The following is a 27,606-nucleotide window of genomic DNA, read 5'->3' as shown; positions in this document are numbered from 1 at the left end:
AATTGCGTGAAGAGGATGATCACTCCGACGTTTCAACACAAGGAGCCACGGATACATTTATCGACCTGCATCAACAACAGGACCACATTTACACAATCTGACTAAATGACAATGGCACGTGTTTAATATAAGTGACTTGGAAGATGGCTTTGAGGAGGCATAATCAGAACAAACGAAAAGAGAAAACCGGAACCAGACTTCAGAGGCCTCCTGATAAATGACTTTTCTTGAATTGGATGAATACATTACTGGGACATAGCTGGGACCTATGATTTTACAAAACAAGCGAGTTTGAGAATTTACAGCTGTATTAGTTTTCATGCTTTGCAAAGACTGACACACAGACATTAGCAAAGATACCCCCGACTCAGGCATCATAGGGCGCTTGATAGAGTACCCTACCATTCCAAAGACACAAACGACAAGCAATTCAGTTTTTCTTTCATTTATTTTGTGACATTTAACATGAAATGAATTAATCCAGAGGACATATCCATGTAAATATACAATAAAGTCAGTTCATTTACAAAAAGGGACATTTACAAGAAAACCTTACAAAGTATTTAAGTTTTCATAAGACATACAAAATAATCTATTCATCATTTACAATAGCCATGGTTACAAATCTTGTCTTTATACAAATATTAATTTTGATATAGAATATAGGATATAGACATCAAAGGTATAGAGGAATATACTTTATAATACGAAGAAGATATTTACAGAAATTTACAGATCTGGTTGATGGTATTGCTAATATTCAAGAAATTAGAAAATTTGCTAAAAAAAATTGAAATTGCAGATTATCTGTTCCATTACAATAATGTTGATAATTGATCCAGAATAAATGAAGCCTCTTAATAAGTTATCAAGAATAGTCAATTTTCAACATCAATGCCCTACCAAATTTTCTTCATCACAAACTACAACTAAAATTGACCGACTGGCAACAAGTGATGGTATCACTTACTGTGTATATTGCTGTTTTCTCATTACTTCTGTTTTCTTTTCATCTTTTCAAGTTCGGAACAGAGAACCAAAACAATCTAGAAAGAGATTCTATAATATCTGTCTGCTTGGACAAAAATTCAATTTTTTTCAAGTATTTTTGAAAATTTCATAGACAGACAGCTGGTTCAATATCTGTGTTAAGATGAAGTGTTTCAATGTCATTACTGTTGCCCGTTTATATGGACTGTTTGTAGAACAAGCACTCTCTATGCCTCACCACTAATACTTTGTGACAAACCGTACACCTCCGTTAGTCTATTACATGTAAATATATGTGACCCATAACAACACCAACTGTTCTACATTCTGATCAATGAAGAGAGATTGGTAGCACTGTTTGGAGGAAGCTCCTTGCAAAAGCAATGAAATTTCAAGGCTGTACAGAAAATAACTTTCATACTTGCATGATAAGATGGAAATAAAATTGAGGAAGAGTTTAAAATTCTTGTTGGACATGATTATTGACTATTATACACCACTAAATGACAACACAGTATTCGTAAGGCACGGTGTTTTGTTTATAAAGATAGAGGTCTCCTGACAGCAGTACACCTTAGGTTTTCATGAATTCTTTAATGTTGAAGTCTAAGAAGCGTTAACTGTGTACTGATATGAATACAAAAACTAGAGTACTGATAAATAAATGTACTTTGTTAGACTGTTAAGATACAATAATGACAATGGCTGTGAACGGATATAAGTACTTGGAAAGGGACAAACAGTTTAAATTCATCCTTTGGGAAACATCTTTTGAGAAAATTTGTCTGTCTTCGTAGACAGAACAAGTATTCCATTATATTTAACTGGAGACTTTTCATTCACTGCAATGACATGGTTAAAATCACATAGATTTTGCACTTCATGATATGTGATCACTCAAACTTATGACATCAGCTATGATTTGGAGTGATCTTTGAGCCCAGGATATACTTTATTTTCCTTTCCCAACTGGCATTTAAATACAATCATTTATTACTTTTGGTACCACTAAAAGCTGAATCAAGCATAATATCATATTACGTAAAAACTACAAGAATGGAAAAACACATATCAAATACAATTCTTTCACTGAATTAACTTTGGATGGAATAAATGTTATTAGAATCATTGGTGCAATGAAAAAAAAAACCAATTTTAAAAAAACTTCCCTCAAAATTCAATGATGGATGCACTGTGAAACAAACTATCACTGCATGAGTACGCTTTACATCAATTTTCAAAGTGTGGTAAATATGATGTATACACAGCAAGGTGAATGGAGAATCTACAAGTAAGCTTGCCACTGTAAATACATGTATGAATAAACTCATTAATACCACTTTATACATTGGAAATCACAGATTATTTTGTTTGTAGTCAATCATACCACATTCATCACTACATATAAGTTTACTAGGACAAGTCACTATTGCATAGAACCGCTAGCTATTTCTACAGTCAACTATTTCCACTATCTGCTACGTAAATCAGAAAGTCACAGATGAACAAATTTCGTGTCCATTGTAACCAACAATATTCTATTGCAGATGCACTACGCTATCTTTCTCACCTTTTTCATATCTTACGGATGTTCTGTACATATGAAATCAACATCCATTTTGATATGAAACATATTTACAAGTGTACTCCATATAATAAATCTACATTCTCATGACTTACATTCATTTGTATTCTCTACATGGAAATATGTACTTTGCACACAAAGTCTGTATTACCTTCAGTTTGCAAAGATAGCTGTGCATGCATCTTCAACTCACAGACTCTACATCTCTTTTCACTAACACAGTGAACACTATACATTTCTGATTCTTCTTGGTAAATCCATGTACATGCATTGTACAATCACTGTATCTGCCATTCTGTACTCATATCAGCTTCCTTGACATCACAGATACAGCGATGTGTCTGTTTGATTCCATTGACATTTCAGCTTTATGGTTTTAAACACAGGATTGACAGACAGTAGCTATGGCTCTGCCAAGCTCTTTGTGATTGCTAATGTTTATTTTTGTGGGCTGGAACGTGAATGTAGAGAGTTCTCAGCACTGACAGTACCACATACAGTATGCTCAATGTCTACCCTGCACACCTGCCGGGACAGTGGTTCAATATTGTTATGTAAAAGGCAAACAATTTTCCAGTATCTTTTCCACCAAAATTGAACAAATATAAAAAAAAAATTGAAAACAAAAAAAACCCGGGCAGGATGCAGAAGTTGATAACACTGAACATACATGGTTAGACTGTATTTTAATCGTCAAGCTGACAGAGCATGGCTACTCCTCTATTAATCCAGTGACTTTCATTTCTATCGGACAGAAGATCAATATCCAACACAAAGTTTGTGGAGTGTCCAGTGGTGGATAACACCCCTCGTCTTGCACTTGTCTTGTAAACTGAAATGGAAAACAGATCAAAATGGTTACATAATCCTGTATGTAAACATGGTGAAAGTGATGCGACAATGGAAACTTGCATTAATGATTCTAATTTCATCCACTTCTTTAATATATACATGCAAATGTATGTACCGGAAACATAGCAAATACACTCTTCTGAAACCATGGTGCTGAACTTTTAGGTGACAAAGCATACCTACATGTATACATGTACATTGGTTTGAATGCAGGTACAAGACTGAGTCTGGCTTTACACATATATGCACATCATAAGACGTGTGATACATGTGAATATTGTAGACCATGCAATACACATTAGGGATCTAAAAAGTTTCAAAGTATAGGCAGTTCAAAGTAGGTATATGTTCACTAAATATACTTCTCATTTGGTGAGCTACTGCACATGTTTATATTGACCACTGTATATCGCAACTTGGAAAGCATTGTGTACCAGGAAGTGGAATATGAGTGAGGAAATGTGTCAGTGTTTCATACAGTACCTGGACATGCATAGGATGACTTGGGCTGGAAGTTAGCTTTGACGCCTGGCTTAAACCAAATCTACAAATAAAATGCTGGTTAAGGTTTCTAACACTGACTTAATTATGCTTGTGGCATATTGATGCCTGCAGCCTGGTATGGCAAAGTGAATATACAGAAATCAACTATTATAGATGTTGTACACTTAACTGAAGTGTTGATTTTACACACCATAAATACCAGTACTTCAGAATTGAATTCAAACACAGTCATTCTAGTTTACATGCAGCCTTGTAAAAAAATTCAATATTTAAAGGCATAAAAATGTAGTAAGGCATAGCAACATACCAGTACCTTGAAAATAATCATGTTATGATGATTGTGGATTTAATCAAAATTAACATAAATTATGATGTGTGTGTGTCTCTCTCTCTCTCTCTCTCTTTTACATGAATAATGTATGAAACATTTCTGTATGTACATGTATGTGAATTATTGTTACTATTTTGTCTTGTCATTCTGATAATGTGGACAACCCTATAGCAGTGTATATTTATATCACAAAATGATTCTGTCTGAAACACAAATTCCAATTGGAATGTTATGAATCCAAATTGGATGGCAATTTTACCACCAGATGAATCCATGATGTTAGATGCTAGTTATTATGCAGTTGTTCAGTCTGTGAACACATAGCAAAGGATACCACAGGTACGGGGTCGAACAGTATCTTGGGATTGGATTCACTGATCACTTTATTTGTTCTTGACCACCGAGCTCCTTCCATGAACAAACCCTTGCAATAGACACCGTCACTCTGTCAGGCAAACAAAACAGAAATACCATGGAATTACATTTGAAGAAATCTTGAGAAAAGTAATATGAGAAATGTCATCTCACAGGGACAAAGTCACTTTTTTGTTGGAATGTGCTTCGGTGATGAGTTTCAGACTCTCAAACTTTTCCAATTCTTTTCTGATCTACCACTTGTGGGGGCTCATTTTGAAGCCCTTGGAAAAAGAAGAACTTGCACCATCTTAGTTTTTTGATAATTGAAACATTTCCTCCATAGAGTTGTCACAGTGATGGTGGCCATTTTGAATTTGAAACATCGGTAAATCTTGAGAAATTTGTTTCTCAAGGACAAAAATTTGCACGATTTTTATTCTTGATTTTGAAAGACAGTGGTTGAAAGATTCCTTGAGGAAAGTTTGAGCAAACGTCTAAGTCTTTCACTTTCGAGGTGCACACTACCTTAATGTCACAAAAGTCAAAGGCCTTGTAAACCATGGTGTAAATTATGTCACTAGCTGATGAGGTCCTGTTCAGTTCAGTTCAGTCAAATGAATGTTCCTATGCCTTACACTACAGTTTGTGATTTGTTGGAATAGTCATTCACTCATTACCATGAAATTTGTGTTGAAAGTACAATATACATGTATCTTTAAGAAATTATGTCATGGTGTTCATTGTCTGTTCCATATTGAAGCAGGGTCAAGGTGTTTGTCCATCGCTCTTTTCAGTAAGTTTCAAGCAAATAAACAATTATATCCAACTCTGACAAACACAGCGTCTAAAAATGATGGTAGCTTTATTTAATCCTTTAATACAACTGAAAATATTCCTATGCATTGCATTTGAAGGAGATTTCTTGCCGCCATACATGATCACAGACAACATAGAGACTTTGTTCCTTTGATAACACTTTGAGAAATTTCCATGGCAACACACATTTCATGCAAGTAATTATCACCCTACATGGTAACCACTTACTGGTTTGGAATTCATGTTTGACTCTTGGTCGGTGACTTCAAACTCAAATCCCAGATGGTCAATGGGTATTCTATACTTCCTGGCATAATTCTGCAACGATCCAGTCAGGAATGACTGTGTGAAGTAAAATCCAGATATCCAGAACACGTTGGGCATCCCGCTGGTGATCCATTCCTTAATCAAAGCAAAACATTGTGAGAATCAATCAGTCAAAATATAGTGTTACCTGTTATCACATTACTCTCAGTTATAATCCATTAATATCAGATTAATAATTATAATTGGCACAAGATTGGATTACAGAAAACAACACAAGTATATCAGTGTCTACAAGGAAGCATATGATGTCAGGCTACAAAATATGGTGGGATGTATTGTAAGAACATTTCAAAATCCAAGACCTGTGTTACATTGAATATTAACTCCTTGAACCCAGCTCAGACAAAAATGTCTGCATGATGTCATAGGTCACCAGGGGGTCAGGAGGCAAAGGGTTAACCTAAAAGCAAGTTTCATCATCCTGGGTTACAAGAGATATTTTGTATTAGTTATCTTTCAAACTGCTGTTTGTCACTGATTCAGTATTCTTTTCCTACCAATTTTACACACTGGATAAAAAGAAATATTATGAGGTTATTATGAAAATACCGCAAAGGATGCACGAGGACATTGGCGCAGCGTATCGCCGACGCAAGCGAAGGGCGATGCGCGGCACCAATGTCCGAGTGCATCCTTTGCGGTATTTTCGTAATAACCTTATTATTATACATCTTACATTCCTGATCGGGGCATCAAAATGTCGGAGTAGTGACCGTTTTCGTGCAATGTCAACAATTTTACTTCCGATTTTATAGCGCCAGTGTGGAACGCTACCTCGGACGCGCTTCTGCAAGTTTTGGAGCTAGTGTGTGCACTACACACATACATACGTTCTGGCACTCATCCAAGGGGTCCCTTGAAACCGTTCTACAGTGAACGTGCAGATACAGCAGCAGGGAATGGGGCGCCTTGAAACCGTACGTGTTACGGAACGGGCGCGCGTTCAGTACGGCTTTTTTAGCACAAGCTAAGTTCTATTGTTCTCGATGGTAGATGTATAATAATATAAATATATATGTGTTCTAAGTATATATTATTCAAATGGTAAACATTCAACTTTGCCTGTCAGCCACTGACATTCCTGTACAAACATGAAAAAACATCCGACTTCTAGCACAATACCTTCCCAATTTCCTTTTTAGAGGCCAAATCTATCACAGCTAACAGTATAGCGTGGCCTTGAAATTTGCTTGTAAAATGGTTAAGGCAGAACGCACCTCAGGGGCAGACCTTCGGACTCTCAAACTTTTACAATTCTCTTCTGATATACAACATGTGGGGGTTCATTTTAAAGCTCTTGGTGAAAGAAAACTTTTCATTGGCTTACTTTTTCGAAATTCGAAAATTTTTATTTTTCTTCATAGAGTTAACACAGGGATGGCGGCCATTTTGAATTTCTAATATCGGTAAATCTTGGGTAATTTGTTTCTCTAGTACCAAAATTTGCACGGTGACCCCCTATTTTTATTCTTGATTTTGAAAGAGAATGATTAAAAGATTCCTTGAGGAAAGTTAGAGCAAAAGTTTAAGTCTTTTACTTTCGAGTGCATATTACCTAAACAGATTTGATTCACACTGACGCCAATTAGCATTAGGGTTATAGTGTTAAGATAAGATGTGACCTACCCTTAGGAACTGCAGCCTGGCTATGAGATCAGTCACATAGCTACCTAGTGGTTTCAATGATGGATACGACTTGGCCGCCCACATGGCAGGTACCTGACCAATGAAAAATAACAACACAGAAAGAGACGATGAGGTTGCAATGTGACCTTTGAACTGTTCAACAACATGAAATAAAGAGAGTTTCAGTGGACCTGACTTGCATCATTGATATAATGTTTAAAAACCTGTTGTACAAACTCACACATTGGTTTGAAAAGAAAAATAAATATACCAAGTTATGTAGTCATACAACCTCACATGACCTGTGCAGGTTTCAAAACAGTTTTGATGGCAATGACAGTGTTTTGCTACCAGATATAACACATATTGAAATCATGGTGCAATCATCAGGAGGCTATTGATCATAATAGCTGACGCAGTAGAAGTGTAGTTCCTTAGTTTAGGAGGGATAGGGTAAGAACCTAATTTGTTTTGAGTGCATCAAAATTACAGTAAGGATTCTGTTTTAACCAAAACTTTCAGACTGTGAAACAATAACATATATGATATTTTAATTGTGACACACGAAATTGCTAAAAGTCATGACCCCGAGTAGTGACCTGTCTGTCACACAATAAGGAAACATGTCTTTTTTGACACTTTTTGATACATTGTACCAGAAAAAATCATGACAGATCAACACTTTCTGAACTATCTCCCCGCAGTTCATATTTGGTTGTGTCTTGCCATGAAGAACATTACATCTATTTGTTGTCAAACAGCTCTTTTTGGTACATTGAAAAAGTATCAACACATAAATAGATTGTTTAGATATTCATGTGTAGATTTTGCAAAGTCTACATGTTAAAGACAGGTTGGTATTCTTCATACACACATAATAAAGAACAGAATTTTCCTGAAACCTTTTCCGCATTGAGGAATTTTGTTTTGAGGGAGGAGGGTGGAATTGACACCTAACTAAGGAAATATGTTTCTAGTGCACCACTTTTTATGATCGACAACCCCTTACACCAAACATTGACAATATCTTAATAAGAGTCAAAGAAAGTTACAGTATTCCTATATGACGAATGAAAAGCACAGAAAACCAGTTCAGATTTCACACATGCTGTACACTGGAATGCTGAGAGCTGATACTATACCTTGCCAACCATCATACTGTCAAAGACATCTTCTAACTCAGCTGACATGACAACCAGGCCTTTGATTGCCTTCAAGACATCATACAAACTACTCCTGACCACTGATGTCAGTCTATTGAATCTTATCAGCTCTTGCACCAGTACTGTGTTCATGGATTCCTCATACTGTACAGGATACTTGGCCTGTAAGGTGAACACAGACAGCACACATGATTTTGAAAATCATTCACATGATTTGAGTAAACTGTTACATGGACAGGGAAACAAATCACATGATGCATTGGGATAATCACATGGAAAATGGATTAACCCTTTGAGTGCCAAAGTCATTTTTTTCACCTTTAAAAATATTCCCCAGTCAATTTTTTTCAGATATTTTCCAAACTTTTGATAAAAAGCTGTAATGGATGAAATGTGATGTCAAATTTGTTCAAAATTATAAAAAAAATCACATTAAAATTCATAAAAATCAGTAAAATGTTGAACTAAAATTTTGGTGGGAAAAATTACAGCACTCAAAGAGTTAAAGAAGGGATCATGCGAAGGAATTGGTGTAAGATGAGTTAGGGTTGAGATAAAATGCACTTGGATTCCATTATCACACGATGGCCATTGTGTTCTCACATGAAATATAGTCTTCACTTCTCACATAATTTTATGTATATATCTTTTTTCCAAAATTAAGTGCATTGCTAACTTTCTATGACTATTCAGCCTTTCTCTAGGCATACATGTTATACATTACAATATTGGTAGACTTTTCTTTTTAAGTTGCTGAGTTACATGTATCAAAAATGTTTATAAATCAGTGTACTGACATTAAAAATCTCTCTAATGATAAAAACACAGCAAATGATATTTTACACACTTAACATACACTGATTAAAGTAAACTTGATCCCCTGGAACTCAAATTTGTGCTGTATTGGAAAGATGGATTCATCAATGACAAAAAAAGGGAAAATGTTTTCTTTGAGAGAGTATTCTATAGATGACAAAGCAACAAAACTATTATATTTTTTCAGCGAATTACCTGCACTTCTTCTAAGTCAAAATCTGGTGGTAATTTGGACAAGATGTCACTGGCTAGGTCCTCAATGATCTGTTGAGTTGATCTTGCTCCGCCTTGAGCCTACAAGTAGGGTCAGGAGGAAACAGAGAACATCGATTAGCAAACAAACAAACCTTTCCAGCAGCCAACTTGGTTGTGAGATTTATATTGGAGTTGACTTTCGCTGGTGATCATTTGCATTTGCGACTTGAGTTGGGTGTTGATCAAGATGAGCAGAAACAAGGGCAAAAGACAAATTCTGGTAACATCAGGAAAAGTGAAAACTTTGGGACTACAGGACTTTTTCAAAAAATCTGCAACTGTACAACATGCCTGCAAAGTACAATTTCAGTTTCTACAGCGTAAATGACACCTTTTGACATTTTTGAAAGCTACAATATAAATTCTATCAGGGCGGATGATAAAAAATTGCATCTAGACACCAGGGTACATGTAGATGTATTCAACATGCAGGCTAGGCATACGGGGGGAAAAACCATGCCAGAGTAATTTGTTTTTTTGTTTTTTGTTTTGGTACCTGCCCATACTTGCGTAACAGTGGGTCAATAAAGAGGTGGCTATAGTACACCTAGACAGCAAAGGTGTTAGTAAAAGGAAGAGAAAAGTGATTGAAAGAGAGTAAAGAAGGACAAAGTTTAGAGTAACTCCGACACCTGTAAAGAAAGGATTGTTATTTCTAAAACTTCAGTAAAACATCCCTTTCATTTTTTGTCCAGCATATAAAATTCTACACATGCCATCATATTTGTAATCCTGCTGACAGGACTCAGGACAAAATTCATGTTTTGTATGTGTACGGTATTGACTAAAATTTGTCCAGAGTGAACACTTTTGCAAAATTCTCGCTGGTTTTTTTTCTGTCCTTTCCTTAAAAATGCCCATACGTTGATGATATTGCATTTCGTTTGATGTTCAGACTGGAATGTCAGTAAACTGGAGAGCAAATTAGCCAGAGTTATTATCGATATTATTATGACTTCTCATTCTCATAAAATTGTTGCTATCCCTGGTTCTCTATTGCTCTACATGAACTCATCCGACACAAAAATTTCGAGAGCGAAATTTCATCTTTCTCCCTCCACATCATGTTGATAAAGGTAATTATCGCATGAGATGGACTTGACTTACTATAAAGTTCAGAATGTACACAAAAATCAAGACTTTCTGGCTAGGAAGTGTACTAGTTTGAGATGCTATACTGTATGCAATACTGCCTATACACAAATATCCAGTAGCTATATACCCTGTGTCTGTCGGCAGGATTTCACATTGATGACATGTTTCAACACAGAAGAAACACTCAAAATACACATTGAACACGACAAACTCTGCCAGACCTGTATTCTGAAAGGGATGTTATCACATTACATGATAATATATTACGTCAGTATGTAAGTCACATTATGATAAAACAAAACAATTAATATCCATTACACATTTATATGATATTTATATCATACAATTTCTCTTTACATTGTTACACATTTTCTCTTTATTTTGATAATTCTACTTGTTTACTAATTAATTTATTGTGCTGGACTTGATAATTTATATACTGACTGAAAAGTATTTTATTTGTGTTGGCAAGAATGAAGCTAAGCAGATTAGAGCAAGCACATTGCTGCTCTGAAAACAGAATTTTTGACTTTTTACATTACAGCAACTACTATATAGTACGAACAAGAAACTTTTAAAACTGTAATTCAAAAAGCAATTATTGCAAACACACTGGAACTCTCACCACAAACTTTGCAATGAGATGGATGAAGGCTGTCACATTGCAATGAATGGGATTCAAACAAGCACATCAATAAGGGACAGGACAGGAGCACTTGTGATGAACTATGGTTAGTATGGGGTTTCTGGGTTTTAATTTGCAATTCGGAAGCATTTATCGGACTGGGTGTGAGAGAATGTAACAGATCTTCTTGAAGAACAAAATGAAGACATTGTTCAGGATTAGTTGAACAAAAATGAATTACTGGTTGGGAGTATTTCTTAGTGTCCTTGTATCAATTATTATACCTTATATGTATTTATGAAATGAAATTGTTGAATAGAACTACATACTAGACCTCAAATTACGTCTTTAACATGTTAATAATTTACCACAAAAATAACGTTAGATTTATCGAAACTGTGGAGAAGATCTTATGCTTTGAATTCCACCACGTAACATATAAGCCAATGACATGTTTGCTTTCAGTGATTACCATAATAGCCCAGTTTATTACACACAAATCAATTTTCCTTTTCTAATTACAATAGAAATGAACTGGGATGCACTAGCCTAAGTGGTCTCTTGGTGGAAAATATTTTAAGAACATATGAAAATACCAGGCGTGGCAAAACATCAAGCAAGCTTTTCCATATTCCAGAGATAATGAACATTGAGTATTTTATGATGAAATTATATGTTCAATACCAGATATGCACAAAATTTCTTTCTTTCTACATTGCTTAAATCTAGAATTTCATTGCCCTTATCCATAGGCATAGACAAAATGTCAACTACTATCTAAGTCTAGGGTGTAATGATACTACAACATTAACTTGAAGACAACAACTCTCATCACCATCAGCTACAATGACAATCTACCATGGAAAGTGACTGTAATGTGTACGTGTCTGACTCTGACATTTGTGCAGTGCCGTTACATCTATCCATGCATGTGGTGGTCTGTGATTGTGATTTTAAAGCTAGCTACGAAGTTAAAACGCTGTGATTACAGGTGTCAAGTTTATGTCTACATAAACTTAGACTATTTTACTAAACTGTTCAAGCCAGATCCAGCATTTCTGGCACTGTTAAAAACTACGGTAAACTTAAACACTGGAAAAATTGCATTGAATCACTGAAAAGATTTTGATATGACTGAAGCAAGCTAGGAATGGAACACATGACTGAACCTATACTATCTGTAAATGGAATTCAAATACATTGTTCATAATGGTATGACCTTATACTTCTTGAAGGAGATATCATACAGAAATTTAGCCCTCCAAAAATTGGATTGAAAATACAGCGTAAGAGAATTGATACTATCCCTGAATCAGATGCTCAAATACCTGTTCCATAGTGTCCTTATTTACTACATATCACTAATTGGTTCAATAAAATTACTCAAAGACATAAATTATTTCTTTAATGCACAAAGTCTCTGTTGAAAGGAAAGACATCATTATACCTTAACAGTATTGTGATTTGTGTTATTTTGAAATCGTAGCATTGACATGCAGCCTTGAAGATGTAGATGTGGATGGTTAAACAGATACTGTGTTTGTGATCTGCATGCAGTCAGTACCATGACAATCCATGCCACATAGTGTTAGGTGAGTGCTAATGTGTCACATGGTCCAAGTGTAGCAAACTAAAAACCAATCAAATTGCAGCATGCAAATTAGGAAGGGTGTCTGTGTGCATGACAGTGTTGATGTGTACTAAGAAGAGCGTTAATTTGTGAGAGAAATGATTGTGATTTTTGTCAACACTACACACAGTCACACAGCGGTTTACCAAATACCTGTGAATCTTTGGTCTACAGTTATAAGTGCGCAATTCCAATTACCATGGCCATACATTTATTGCGTGTAAATATGTTTTATACCCATTGAGATGAATTGGGAAACAGTGTGTTGGGGAAAGAAAATGGGAAAGAAAAATAAAATTAACATCTGTTGCATTTATACTCACAAAACTGCAAAATAACTAAAAATGCACATGATAAATTTAAGTTACATTATCTGAAACCAATCAATGAAAAAACTCATATTTTTGCTTTTTTAAACTAATGAACATGCATGATATGTTATTTAATATAATAAGTGCGGTTTACAAAATGGCAACTGGATGATAGCTTTTACATTTTTTGCACTATTTTACATTTGTTTCATGGACATGTCTCTTGTTCTTGATAGTTTTCAATGTCTAATGAAGTTCAAGTTTGTTGCTTTTTCTACAGAGGCTGATAAGGTTACAATTTTGGAGTAATGACCCTTTCCAATTTTTGTCTCTGATAAGAAATACTTATTTTCATCTGTTAATAGTAAACAATTGGCCCCCGGGTGGAGATGTTCTTGACAGAATATCTTGAAGGAATACCACAATACAATGTATCGTAATGAAGTCAAGGACGATTATTTTTTGTCTGAAATTTTTTGTTTCTGAGGAATAACACACATCTTTGATAGATTTGAAAGGGAGTAAAGTCTCCAGCTGATATGAAAATACGATGGAAGGAGGTTACCTGTCTTGGTAGGGTTGTGAGTATACCATCAAACAACTGGAATGTCTCCTGCTGATCTTTGGTGATATCTGCATTTTCATGCAGTCCAAACACCTGGTGAGATATGACATGAAATGTAGATACTTGGTGAGATAACTGATTGCCATGCTATGTGTATCACTGGTAAGATATAAGATACAGATTGTGCACAGCTGGCAAGATGCACAAAATAAAATGTACATGTATATTTGACATATAATTAAATGAAAATGTGCTTTTTTGTAAGATATCTGACTCAAAAATAGAAATATTTGGAAAGACATTGATGTAAAATTTATGAGTTGGGAAGATATTTGATATAATTATACTTTGACATTCTTGGCAAGATATTTAACATAAATGAAAATGTGCTTTTGGTAAGATAGCTGATGTCAAATTAGAAATATTTGGTCAGATGTTCACCTGAAATTCATTTATATTTGACACAAAGTGTATATATATGAACTCAGACATAAAGTCTTCTGTTTATGTGAGGTATGTTGAATACAAATTTGAGGTAATTTCTGAAAGTCTTATAAAATTTCGGATAAAGACTTATTTTTGCATACCAATAATGGAACCATCATGTCACCAAGAATCAGTGCTAGCCCTATTGAAGACTTACCTCTGGACTGACAATGAATGGCAGACTTCTGATATACTCCAAGTAACCCTCATATTTCTCAGAGTCAGGGCAATAGTACTTGCCACTCTCTGAGTACTGGTACTGGTTCTCCTTGATGCTCTCTTTGTTGTAGAAGTTCTCCAGAAGACTGTTTAGAAGTCTTCTGTCGTGTTCATCTGTCACTCTGCCACCGTAATTGCATTCACCTATCAAGTATGTTAAGGCTTCCAAAGGAACGTCATCATAGTCATTGAGGAACATCTACAAGATGTTGGAAAATCAGTTTTAAAATGTGTATAGTGAAAGTCAAGATTTAATAAATTGTACTGACATTCATATTCAATTTACTCATAGATATCCAGTGTAATGATATTATAGGATGTGGACTATTTGTTACTGCACTCCAACAATTAACAGCTTTATGATGGAGTTTCATCCTTTCAACACTGGACTTTGGTAAATCTCAATTATGGTTGGACCCACATACAGGTGAAAGCATTAAATCAAAGAGTCTATATGCACAGGCTGAAATCATGTGCTTGTGGCTGAACAAACTTATATGTACTAATTAATTCATGTGCAAGATTCTACTTTTTCTCTTAATATTCCTGTGGTAAAGAGAAGATTCTGGAATGCAAGATATGCTACACTGGAATTTTCCATGGCATTTATGTGCTGTTGTAAGGCGAGATTGGGGAACAAATGTTCATTCTGAGCAGAATTTTACTTCAACATTATCTGACGGGTGTGTTACTGTTATTCATTATGAAAGGGTGGGCCCTCTAGGACAAATAAATCATTACTATAAGGATGATGAGACTCACTGTTACACAGATGTGCCACATACACTATGTAGACATTTACATGTATATGTACACCATGCCAATATAGCGTACTGGCATTCCCTAATCCTCTGCCCTCAATCCAAACAGGATCCTCAAGATGACATTATTCTGTGTGCTGTAAGTGAAGAGTTAAGAGAGGACTGCTCACCTGTTGCTGTCGGACACTGATCCTGAGATCTGATTCATTGAATTCATAGTAGGTGTTCCAGCCAAGAGGACCAAATTTCCTTCTTTCCTGAACCAGTGCATGGAAGAAGCAAAGGCCAAAGAGTAATCTCTTCCATGTCTGGAATGAAGTGGACAATGTAAATGATAAAATACAGTATAAGTGGTCAGCATCCATAGTTAGAAAGCCACATCTAACGAAAGGCAAATCACATGTGCCATGTATGGTTTTAACATCTTGCCAATGACTGAAAGTTTCACAGGGCCTGGCACTGATTTTCAGACACAAACTAAAGGTCTATAGGGTTGCTCCCTTCCTGGAGTTTGTCAAAGTTTGTGGTCAGTATGTGTGTTGTGGGTGCAGGGTGCTCTTCAAGTGATTTGAAGCATTTTGTGTTAGTTTGTACAAGGTGACTTTGCTATATAGAGAACGTCAAAGGTTCACCAGTGCCATAGCAATGGGAACAGTGTCAAAATTACCAGCTATGTATACAAATACAGTACAAAATGTACATTTACTCAGTTCCATTTTCACATTCTATTAAATGGTGAAATTGCTTTACATAGAGCGTCATAGATTCACCAGTGCCAAAGCAACTGAATGACAATTTCTGCTGTTACTCATATTATTGTTTTTATTATTGTTTTTGATATAGCAATGGGAACAGCTGTAAAACTACCAGCTTCTTCCACTTAATGAAAGCATGTACTATATGTACTGATATATATTCATAAAATTGACATTCACTTAGTTCCTATTTCACATTGGATTATATCTCACCTCAGGTTTGTTGCAAGCACTGAAGAACAGTGGATCTGAGATTGGATCATTGAGATAGGATCTCAACAGATTTGCTCTCAATCCCTTGGGTGGTTCGTTGGTCATCTTCACTCCGTTCTGCAGCACAGAGACCGGAAATTCCGGAGACGGATAACTGGTCAGCCACAGTCGGAATGTAGGCTTGGTTCTTTCGGGATCAGTGATGACCTCCTCGCAGATCTTCTCCAGCGTTGGTAGCCATGATGATGCTAGATGGCAGTTCTGAAGTACAACCCAGGTGCCTTGTTCTATTGCCTGCTCATACAAAGTTGACAAAATGTTATGTAGTAATTACACTCAGACAAAATGTGATCACAGGATACATCCTACATGTACATACAGTGAAACCTCTTCATGTAATTTTGAAAACCTTGTAAACTCATTATAGACACATAATCTGAAAATGAACTTCAACATCAGACTGAAATAAATCTAGGGCAGAATAGTACGTAAATAGTGACAAGCCGTGTTACCTGTGATGTTTTACGAGTAAATTTCCAGCAACAATTTCATTACAACCTGAAGTCTCACAATAGACACTTGATTTTCATAGTATGCAAAATTACAGTTCTAATGGCTGTTGATTGACAGAACACAAATGGAGACGAAAGTTCTTCCATCAAGTTCTTTTATCTCTTTCCTGTCATTCTAAAATCCATGTGTTCATGCATCAGCCTACAAATGTACCTATGCTGTGACATACAATTAGACCAATTTTTGCTAAATGCTCACATGATCACTTTATGAACTATTCACAGAACATCAAGATAACTTTGACATTATGGACATCATGGCACTGACCTTGTCAATCATAGCAGCAGCTATTGGCCCTTGACCTTGTCCGAGTGAGATAGTTTGCAGTCCTGGACCTGACATACCTGTAGAGTGATTGTTGGAAGAATTGAAATACACACATCGTCAATAACACTCTCTTCATTCACGGCGCCTCATACAGGCAAGCTGAACCTTAATACCCTTTGGTCAACTTGACCTTTGACCTTATCACCTCATGTCAATGAACCTGTGGTAACTCTGATACAGGAGAATGTAACACGGGTCATCATCAGGCATTCTGAGAAACATTCCCAGTTAACATTGAAAATAATGTACAGACTTTCTGTAACTCAAAGTTACTCAGGTTCATTCTGATATTAAAACACAAATCATTTCCTTTAAAAGATACAACACACTCAATATCCCAACACAAAACTTATATGAAGTCCTTTACATCCCTACAAGGAAAGCAAACCAAAGACATTACAATGACAACAGAGTTGGACCTAATATGGATTCCAATCCCTAGGTCCTACTAAAATCATGCATTACAATATAAATGATACCCTGTTATGTACAGGATTACAGTACAGTAGCATGCAAGACAGTATAACATGTAAGTTAGCATGCAAGTTGAATTTCTATCCTGATGTGAAGGAAGCAACAGTCATGCAAGGTTCTGTTTTGTACTGTGTTCATCAATGGATACAGTATGTGTATGTGCATGTGTGTATGCTGCATCTATGATTACATTATGCCTGGTAACTTTAATTGAGTCTTCTGTTGCTATTGGACAATTCATCCCATTTTCCCCCATGCAAGCCAATTAGATACTAGCTTTGTGTTGCAGCAGTTCATGCAAGGTGGCGGGGAGTTACGGCAGGATGGATTTGGTTAATATTCAGATGGGCAGATGGGTGATAATATATCCTAGATTGCAACATTCAACAGAATGTACGACTAGCTAGGTGTGCTACACCTACAGCTGTATATGTAAATCAGACAAAACCATACGGTAGTATGGGGGATGTTCTGAGTGATTCATATGATGATATGCATAGAACACTGGTCATGACTTTGGCAAATTGATTGGTCATGTGACATGGTGGTTGTCTCATAGTGACAAACAAATATGAGTGTAAATGAACAGTAAATGATAATCGATAACAGATGGACTAGGTTTTGGTTGATTTTGACAAGGCATGAATACTCAGTAGTCATGACTGTTTTGGCCATTTACTGGTAAATGATAAAACATGTGGTTGGTTGATGAAAAGTGTTTGACTGAGAAAAATTGGACATAGACCATGAATGGTCTTGATTGATTCACATGACAAAGACCAGCATGTTTCATTCTTGGCTGTGACTGTAAGCAGGGATTCATTTTCATATAATTTTGCAATTGCATCTGGATTGTCTTCATTATTCACTATTGAAAGTGTCTGCAGATTACTAACTCCACTAGACAGTGGTAGCTGATTAGACTGTTGCATTCTGGGAAAGAAGCCATGCAAGTGACACCCATCTATCAAAGTAATCATTTGTTGAAACATTAGTGCAAGCAATGTTAAAGCATTGAACAGTTATTATGACATGCATATTATTTGATTTGCAACTTTCTTTTCAGAAAAAGTTTTTACACATTTCAAGTGTTTGACGAATTATGCTTTAAATTATCTGGAAGTGTTTGAATTCATAATTTTTTTATGCCTTATCAGATCTATCTGTCCCAGTCCATAACACACAATTACATTCACAAGCAATCATTATGCATATATATATGTCTAAAATTGTTCTCTTGTACAACTCATTACACTGCAAAGTTCATGCAAAGCCTAATATTGAACAACCTCAGTGCTTGAATATTTCATCTGCATTTCAAATTACTTTAAACCACAGCTTCAACAAGTTGCACCTTTCCAACATTAGCAAAACCAACTTTCTTTTCTGGTAGAGTTTTTGCATCATTACAAAAGTTACGTCAGTTTAAAGGCATGCGGGTAAATATGTGAAGCATTCAAAAAACCTGTCACCACTGTACACGCATGATAGTTACATCTCATTGTTTCTGTCAGTGACTTAGATTAAACACTTCGGTCAGAATCTGCGACAGAATATGACCTACATAACATCATGTAGAGATTAACCCCACAAACAGGTTTCAAAGGATTAAATTGTATGAAATCTTTTCCTGGAATTCTGATGCCAGGCTTTATCCTTAAATCACTGTCTGCATTTCTGAAACAATGAGAGGAACAATGAGAGGACCTCATACAGAATGACGTGCTTTGCAAAAAAGACACACAAAGTTGACAAGGCCACCAAAAATTGTTAATATGCATGTATTGTGCATGAAAAGCCAGTGTGTCTATTCACTGACTGAAAAAAAAGCCATGGTCTTAGTACGCATGTAGTGTTATTTTGAAATGCATGTGTAAAGTATGTCAAGTTTTTCTCTATGAATTGTGTGGCGGTAAAGCATGACTGTCTGCAGTTTGATGAGAAATAAGGATATGTGGTGCAGTGCCAAGCTATGATGTGCTGTGCTGTGCTGTGAAAAATGACAGACCAGAAGTTGATCAGAGTAATAGGTACTGGATTAGGTGTTAACACAACCCATGTGAAAATGCTGTGAAATATGCATGGATGCTCTGAGCATTTGCTGTCTGCTTTTCTTTGATTTGGTGGTCAAGTGCACAATGGTGATAAGAACATACTGCTGGGTGTGCGATGCAGAGTACTTGGATGTGGCTTGGGTTTGGGTGGTTCCCGTGCTGATATATTGGCAGTGCTGTCACTCTCTTCAGTCACAAGAGTGGTTGCGGAGGTAGTGCTGGGTGCGACCGAGTCAGACGTGGGATCAACAGGTTTGCCATCTTCCCCTACAGAGCCAACATCCGGCTCTGATTTCTCCTCCTCCTCCCGTTCATCTCCTGATGCTTTGCCTCCCTCCTGATCTGATACATTGCTAAAAGTAACTCTAGAGCCCTTACGACTTTTGCGACTCTCCGCGCTGCTTTTTCGAGAGTCAGTGTCTGATTCACTGCCTTTCTTAGAATCGGCATCGGTTTCGCTTTTTACGGCGTTTTCCGTGGGAGGAAAAGACTCCTCGGCTGAAGCGTCGGGACTCTGTGCTTGCGGTGGCTGGGGCTTGCTTTTACGCAGTTTATCAAAGCCTGTACTATCAAGAGTGTTGTTTCTGGAGACAGGCTCAATTATTCCTGTGGAAGTTAGCAGAATTGGCAGCTGAATATGAGATTTACAGAATACAGAGTAGAAAAATAGACAGCAAGAAAAAAACAGATTAGGAAACAAATAGTAGTGAAGGTATCGCAAGATTCAACAGACAAGGAGTGAGAACAGGTCAGACAGAGTAGACAGCAAAACCACAGAGGGGATTTATAGATGCAGTCAATGAAGGTCAAGATCAAGACCTTGATAAATGAGAATGGACCAAAAGAGGAGTTGATTATGAAGTCTGAGAAACAGTAAAGGGTTTCCCTGTCTCAGAAGGGAAGGCATGCATTCATTCAGACAACAAAATTTGCCAGTTCCTGATATGATATTTGCAGCTATATTGATAATTTTTGGTCCTTTTGGCTTAAGAGCAGCTACACTATGATAAAGCATGTGCCCGGTTTTGTGCAGATAAATCATTTTGTTATAGACTTGTATGCGAACTCATGATCCAATGTATTCTATTTGGCTACAAAGATGCCATACAGCATACATCAAATCCTGACTTTGCATTTACACAAAGGCAGTCATCTCCGATTCATGGTTTGACAAATGAAAATTTAAGAGTCCAAAATGCCCTGACAATGTTGAGCTTTGACATCTTTCTTTTTTTAATTGCATGTCATACACAACTCATCGGTGACAGATGCTTTTGCACAAATCAAATAAACCCACTAGCAAAAAACCATGTACTATATGTATATCGTATATCGACTATTCAGGATTTGACTTTTGCATTGTTTTTCATGTAGAGTGAATGTACAGAAACATCTGTCATTTTCATGAAATACTTGTAAAATAACATGCAATAACTCAAGTTCAAAATTCAGCAATGCCAGGGTGTTGAAAAATTTGTCAAAAGAAAATTTATCAATTCAATTTACAGTGAACTGGTCCAACATAAGCTAAATCAAAATTTACTGTACTACAATATTCTTCTTCATATTATGGAAATCATGCTCTTTTTTTGAATATCATTACGGAAGGTTGATGTGAAATCAAAATATGAATAATAAATGTTCACCGCAACTCATAGACAAGGAAATGATATCGCAGGCTGACTCATATGACCCTGGAGGTCATACTCTGGCCAAAAAGGTCACACAGTCAAACATCTTGGGTGGTGAACTTAATATGCACTATGGCTGAGAGAAGGCATGGCTAATTTTACTGTTTCATTGAGAGTGCCAGCCTCTTGGTTATAAAATCCTGATGTGCAGTTAAACAAATGTTTCATAAAGGGTTACTTGCTTTAACTGAATTTGTTTTCACATTTCCACAAGGAAATAATGTCAGGAGGTCAGTCATCAGTCATTGTAAAGCGACAGATGTCAAGGCATCTGTATAATCTTTGACCTTTGAACTCTGATCAGCCAGAAAGAAGGAAAACAACTGCATCCAATTCAGGCTTCTCAAACGTTCATTACATATCCTGTACATGTAGTTACAAATTGAATTTATATTCTTCAACCTTCTCCCAACTTGTAGAAATGTTAATATATGATTTTGATAGACACTTACATGCTATCATGGCTTTTTCACAAATATGAAACACTTTTGATTACAATATGAATTGTGATTATACATCCATTCTTGTTGGCCAGATTGATCATTTCGTGGTTTATCAGAGGTAAGATGTGCGACTTTACAGGTCAGAGTACAACCTTTGACAAGATGCTTGTGACAATGAACATCTAATGATTGAAAAACAACAACTCTAGTAAGTGCAAGGGTGTGGCTCACCCAAGGTTGGCAATTGTAAACCTGTCCAATAGTGCAGAAAAGTGCAAAACACAGTAGAAAAAGCTCTGTCATTATTGTGAAACTACAAAACAATGCATGGCCAACCTGTACGGTATTTCTATGCATTGTATTGGGTATTCAATTTTATCAAGAACATTGAAAATACAGTCAAGCAGTCAGGCTGACGGTTAATATCATATTAATGAAAACGTCATTGACAAATTCTTTGGTAACTAACAGGTTTTGATCATACAGAAAATCATCTTTTATCCAGACTCTTATTCGAAATACCAAACATGCCTGTTATATGTTTAATGTTTACATGTACTTCTTATAATGCCCCGATATCTCCCATGGTTCCGAGCTTACCTCTTTCCTCAGCAAATTTCAAGAGTACAGCCATGGGATCGGCACCTGGTGATAGCACAAATATCAGTGGTGAGGCAAAGTTGGAGTCTTGGAAACTCCGCTGGAGGTCAAAGGTCGGTGGTTCCACGTAAGATGGTCCCATTTTCTTCACTATGTAGTTTTGCACAGCAGGCGTGATCTGTGGTCAGAAATGTAATCATGATGACGGTTAGATTTAGAAACGGAGAAGAGAAAGGAAAGAAAGAATATATATGAGATGTTGAGAATGTCATCACAAAATCAATCAATACATGTATGCAGCTACGCTAGTAAAGAAAGTATTGATCAGATGATGACAAAGTCAGAGATAGTGGAATTTTTTTCATAGACATGAGTTTACCTTGTCTGGTCTTATGATTCTAAGCACAATTAATTTTTGGATATGATTCAACGTCAGTTCCCATGGTTCAGGAATCTTGTCAATGTGTGGCGTTGGTGAGTCATACAGCTCTTTCCAATCCTCTAACTGAAAGAGAAGACAAAGAAAACAATTATTCATGAGTTACAAAAACCACACAGCATACAAACAATGCCCTGTTTTACCTGAAATAGTTGTAATAATGGAGATGTTTCCGATTTTAAATCAGTAGACAAAAGAAGAGTAAAGAAAGAATATTTGGAACATTTTGCCCTTTATTAATCACCCCACTTTCTCATTTAATGTATCAGTATTGGTCAAGCAATACTGGTGAAGAATGGGATTAAATTATTCTAGAAAGCATTTGCAAGCAAAAGCGAAGTTCCAGAGACCAGAGCAGCGGAAGAAACAAGAGAATGTGTGACAAAGATAGGTGCAGAATGAAAGAGTGCTTTGGATTTTAATACTCATGCACGTACCTATAGTTAGGGCTGATAGCAGTAAACACAGTTGTATTAAATACAACTAAAAGCAAGGCAGTCCGGGGAATTACAGTACACAGATTACAAATGCCTACATGTACGGTAAAAACGCAACAGATACATACGGGGGCGACAACGCACGGAAGACGACATTCTCGCGAGCCAGAGCAATTATTTTCGCTCCGCTGATCTACGCAAAAATCAATCGCTTGACGGGTAGCGCTGAGTTGTTGCCGTAAAGAGGCGCGTAGTTTACGATGATGATCAGACGAGAGGAAACATCAGACCTAGGCCGTTGAAATTGAAAACCGAGGCCACATGCATTTTCATTTGATTAAAAGTACAGACTAAAACAATTTTCATTGCTATGTCGCTGTTTTCACAAGATACTGACCGTTTGATCTTGGAAAGTTGAGTTGCTTTTACGTGCAGCCAACGCATGCCGGTGCGGTGACAGACAGTTCACTATGAATGCCTAGCTCTGCATGGCAGGGCTGTGTGTTACCGGCGTTAAACGGCCTCCCAGCCCCATAGACTGATATAGGAAAAACCGCTGGTGGCTCCTCAGAAATACGGCGGGCAGTTTCTCCGCCAAAACAGCCGATTTTGAATCAAAATTTTGCATTGATCTTCGTTTCCGAGCACACCCACCTCGCCTAGGTACACGATGTGCCCAGCCGCGCTTGTAAACTTATGGAAAGCCTAATTTTCTCTCTCTATGCGAGCGAGGCGATCGTATGCGGCCGCCATTTTTAATCTCATTCAACCATGAGCATTCGGGCGAAACAGTATAGCGCCACATACGGCGAGTATTTAGAGAAAAATAAAATCAAAAAGCAACAAAAAACAAAGCGAAAGAAAGCTAGAATTATTAATAGCTGAACGCAATATGATAGTTGAGCAATCCAAAATGAAAAATAAATAAATAAACAAGAAATGCCCGTAAAACCCGTCCGAGCTGAGCGATGACGTCATAAGCGTGACGCAATGCATTCTGGGTAACTAAGGTAAAATTTGTGTATAGCATGTTCTATGGTAGTAATACCGGAAATAGAGAAAGAAGAAAGAAAGAAAGAAAGAAAGAAAGAAAGAAAGAAAGAAAGAAGGAAAGTGAGCAAAAACTAACAGTTCCAGAGCTGGTTTCTGGAACTAAATTATTCTGTGTAGAAAAAGTTTCTATAACAAAATATCTACAGCAGGACAATATCAAACTGTGTTTGAGTCAAATATGGCAATCCATGCATCAGACATCAGGCAGGATAGATGAGGTATACTTACATTATTCCGGAAGTCTTTCATGAAGCCATCAAATTTGTCCAGATCTGATACTCTGACAATTTCAGACCAAGATTTTTCTGAAAGCCATTCAGTTGCCGGGTTTGGATACGGATTCTCAAGGGCGACACCCCCTGTTAAGAGGAACCTCCACTCTCTGTCATCAATAAGATCCCTGAAATACGAACGGTGAAACATAAATTCAGCTTGGAGAATCAGATATACATGCATATAATAATACGGCCACCACCCTAATTGGTCAGCATACAATGAAACTATTCAACTCTTCAGAAAGTCGGCCATTTTAGGTCACTAGATATGGAGAGCTTGGTAATACTGTGGTGACACACTACATTTCTCCATTTTACTCCAGAAACTTTGCCACAAAAACGACATTGTGAACTTTTTCAAATTTTTTGATTGAGATCATACATTTTCAGTAAGTATCCCTGCCAAACAGGGTATGTCAAAATAGGAAATTGGATTTTAATATACATGATGCTTATAGAGGAATCAGTTAGCAGATTGACAGAGAAATGTACCCTTGAGTTTGAGTAATTTTACCTTGTCTTTTTTTTTAACTGGACAGGTGTTGTACAAATGCAAAATAATATTTTAGGTCTAACTTATGACCTGAAATTTATGCAAAAGTGCAGCCTTGTTTCAAGAATCATATGTGGAATTTGAAAGAGTTTCGTGTTTTATATTGTGAAACTGAGTGGAAAACTTACTTGGATTTTTCAATACCGATACACAGCAGGAATGAGAATAGCAACTTGTCTTTTTCAAACAAGGACCTGCAGACATTCTGATATATGCTATATGTGAAGTGGTCATTCAGATTGGTGATTCTTTCCTCCAAGTCAGAAGTTGGCTTGCTATTTGTGATGGACTGGACAGAAAATGGTTCATTAGAATTACTTTTGCTCTTGTGCAGTCACACAATCTTGGATCATTTGTGTTGGTAACACATAAACAATCACGCAAACAATCACGTAAAAGAATCCACAAACAAAATATTTATGTTAATAAAATACAACTTGAAGGATTATCAGATTAGTGACTAAAGCAATCAGTTGAGAATTAGGAGTGTATCAAATTGGAAATGAACTGAGTTGTAGTTTTTACAAGAAACAAGAAAAAAAAGTAATATTTAGTTAACAAACTTTAGCAAAAATACAACAAAAACTGCACATCTGACTAAAGTGCACATCCAAAGAAACTTTTTGAACTACACAAAATTCTTAGTCACCAAACCAAACCAGAGTTAGACATATTGAGGGAGAAAGTATCCATTTGAAAAAATGTTCATATTCAATCCTATGGAACAAAGTTTTTGCAGAAAAAAACACACTAGCTGAAAACTTTGATAAAACATTATCAAAGAAAAGATGTTTCCAGTTTCAAAATTCACACAAAAAATGTAAAGTTTGGGCTCTCCTCTGTTGATAAAACTGACAGTATGAAGAACAGTACTCGGGAGTGTGAAATATGAGTGCATATCAGGTGGTTGGAAATGCCGCAGCTAGGGGGTGTGTGTGTGTGTGTGTGTGTGATATGCTTGGTTTATGCGAATAACCACAGCACTTTACACCAGGGAAATCAAAGAAACAAAGCTGAAACAGATGCAGGGAGGCCGAAATTACAGCAAATGCAAATGAAGTGAAAACGATGTGTCACACGAAATGGAGGTGCAAATACCGTTCCTGTGGTGTCTAAGAATATTGAGTGGATGTAGTCAGTCAGGGCTGGAAAGGGTGCGTGAGACTGGGATGAAGAAAATGAAAAAATTTACAAGTTATGACCTGATGGTGTTGATAATTCTAGCAGTGCAGTGGAGCGTTTCAAAGCTAGCATACAAAGGCAGATAAAGAGGCCCGTTATCTACTGCTTGTTATTCCATAAACATATTAGACAAGATTCAAAATGCTTGAAGTTTCAGCTATATATAATGCGGACACATAAGCATAAACAATCCAAACCATTTGTATGCTCTCTATCTAAGGCAGTATTGATACACTGTCCATGAAAAGGTGGATTTTTCAAATTTTCACAAACACTTATAAGTTACGAATTACTTTAAAATGGAATATCACACAAGATAATAAAAGACACTATAAGACATGCATATTTTGTATTTGAATGAGACTAGTATACCGTCTCTAGCTTCACATTCGATTTTCAATTTCAAGCATTATACAGGTATTTGATAACACTAGCTGTGTCACGCTCATCTGTACTTCGAGACCAATCCCTATCAAACATCAACTTCATGGTTTATAGTTTTCAATTTTGATTCCAGTATAATAATTGCAGTTTTCAAAAACTTTCAGGATTGATGTACAAATACTCTGACCAAACAAGTTTTAGGGTTTGGTAAATTGACTGAATGGTCTATGAACTGAAAAATATCTTCTGTACCTGATTTGGGTTTCATACTTCTTGGGATCTCACATACACGTATATTAAATTTAATTGTCAAGAATTATGTTTACTTGGGAGACATGTTACACAGAGATTTGACTGATAGATATAATTCAATACAGGACTAATGTATGCCTGAACATCAAATTCTGGTTAGATTTTCAATGATTTAAAATTTCTCTTTCCCTTCACTATTGCAGACTGACACACCAGTACAGGCCAGTAAATGATGATAGTTTTTTCCTCATGGGAGACTTGGTGATGGAGAACTAGACCAAACACATCAAAGACAGTCTTCACAAAACACAAATAAATATTGTCACTTTCACACTGTACAGCATAAAAATTTACTTCTACAAAGACTATCAATATGAATATTGCTTCAGCAAAAGACGACAGGCACAGCAATCATGTTTTGATGATGACAGCCAAGGTGATGCATGATGCTGGCAGTTGGTGGTGGTGGTGGTGATTGCAATGATAATGGAGATGACATTTGCAGTGATGATGATAATGATGATGATTATGAAGATGATGATGAAGATGCAGATGTTAAGATGATGATGATGATGATGATGATGATG

The 27,606-nt window shown here is 36.5% G+C and overlaps 1 protein-coding gene across 17 annotated transcripts in view; it reads right to left on the bottom strand.

Moving 5' to 3' along the window:
* Positions 1 to 429: 429 nt before the first annotated feature.
* The window catches only part of LOC139135649 (dynein axonemal heavy chain 3-like), a 121,375-nt gene continuing 94,198 nt past the window's right edge, over positions 430 to 27,606 (bottom strand). For 7 of the 17 annotated variants that reach the window (XM_070703154.1, XM_070703160.1, XM_070703157.1 and 4 more), the window contains 19 exons: positions 26,300 to 26,365; positions 25,330 to 25,490; positions 24,602 to 24,773; positions 22,824 to 22,949; positions 22,445 to 22,622; positions 19,813 to 20,316; positions 17,123 to 17,199; positions 16,283 to 16,576; positions 15,485 to 15,622; positions 14,492 to 14,752; positions 13,849 to 13,941; positions 13,126 to 13,140; positions 9,563 to 9,661; positions 8,531 to 8,713; positions 7,389 to 7,481; positions 5,664 to 5,837; positions 4,597 to 4,707; positions 3,911 to 3,971; positions 430 to 3,407 (listed from right to left, as the gene is read on the bottom strand). In XM_070703154.1, coding sequence (XP_070559255.1) covers positions 3,262 to 3,407; positions 3,911 to 3,971; positions 4,597 to 4,707; positions 5,664 to 5,837; positions 7,389 to 7,481; positions 8,531 to 8,713; positions 9,563 to 9,661; positions 13,126 to 13,140; positions 13,849 to 13,941; positions 14,492 to 14,752; positions 15,485 to 15,622; positions 16,283 to 16,576; positions 17,123 to 17,199; positions 19,813 to 20,316; positions 22,445 to 22,622; positions 22,824 to 22,949; positions 24,602 to 24,773; positions 25,330 to 25,490; positions 26,300 to 26,365 — 2,952 coding nt within the window. In that variant the 3' untranslated portion in view covers positions 430 to 3,261. The remainder of the gene's footprint in view (positions 3,408 to 3,910; positions 3,972 to 4,596; positions 4,708 to 5,663; positions 5,838 to 7,388; positions 7,482 to 8,530; positions 8,714 to 9,562; positions 9,662 to 13,125; positions 13,141 to 13,848; positions 13,942 to 14,491; positions 14,753 to 15,484; positions 15,623 to 16,282; positions 16,577 to 17,122; positions 17,200 to 19,812; positions 20,317 to 22,444; positions 22,623 to 22,823; positions 22,950 to 24,601; positions 24,774 to 25,329; positions 25,491 to 26,299; positions 26,366 to 27,606) is intronic. The other 10 variants (XM_070703159.1, XM_070703162.1, XM_070703167.1 and 7 more) reach the window with 7 other exon arrangements.

The sequence above is a fragment of the Ptychodera flava genome, chromosome 6 (assembly GCF_041260155.1).
Source record: "Ptychodera flava strain L36383 chromosome 6, AS_Pfla_20210202, whole genome shotgun sequence".
Taxonomy (NCBI): Eukaryota; Metazoa; Hemichordata; class Enteropneusta; family Ptychoderidae; genus Ptychodera; species Ptychodera flava.
The sequence above is the reverse complement of the archived record's forward strand: the minus strand, read 5'-3'. Positions and strand labels throughout refer to the sequence as shown.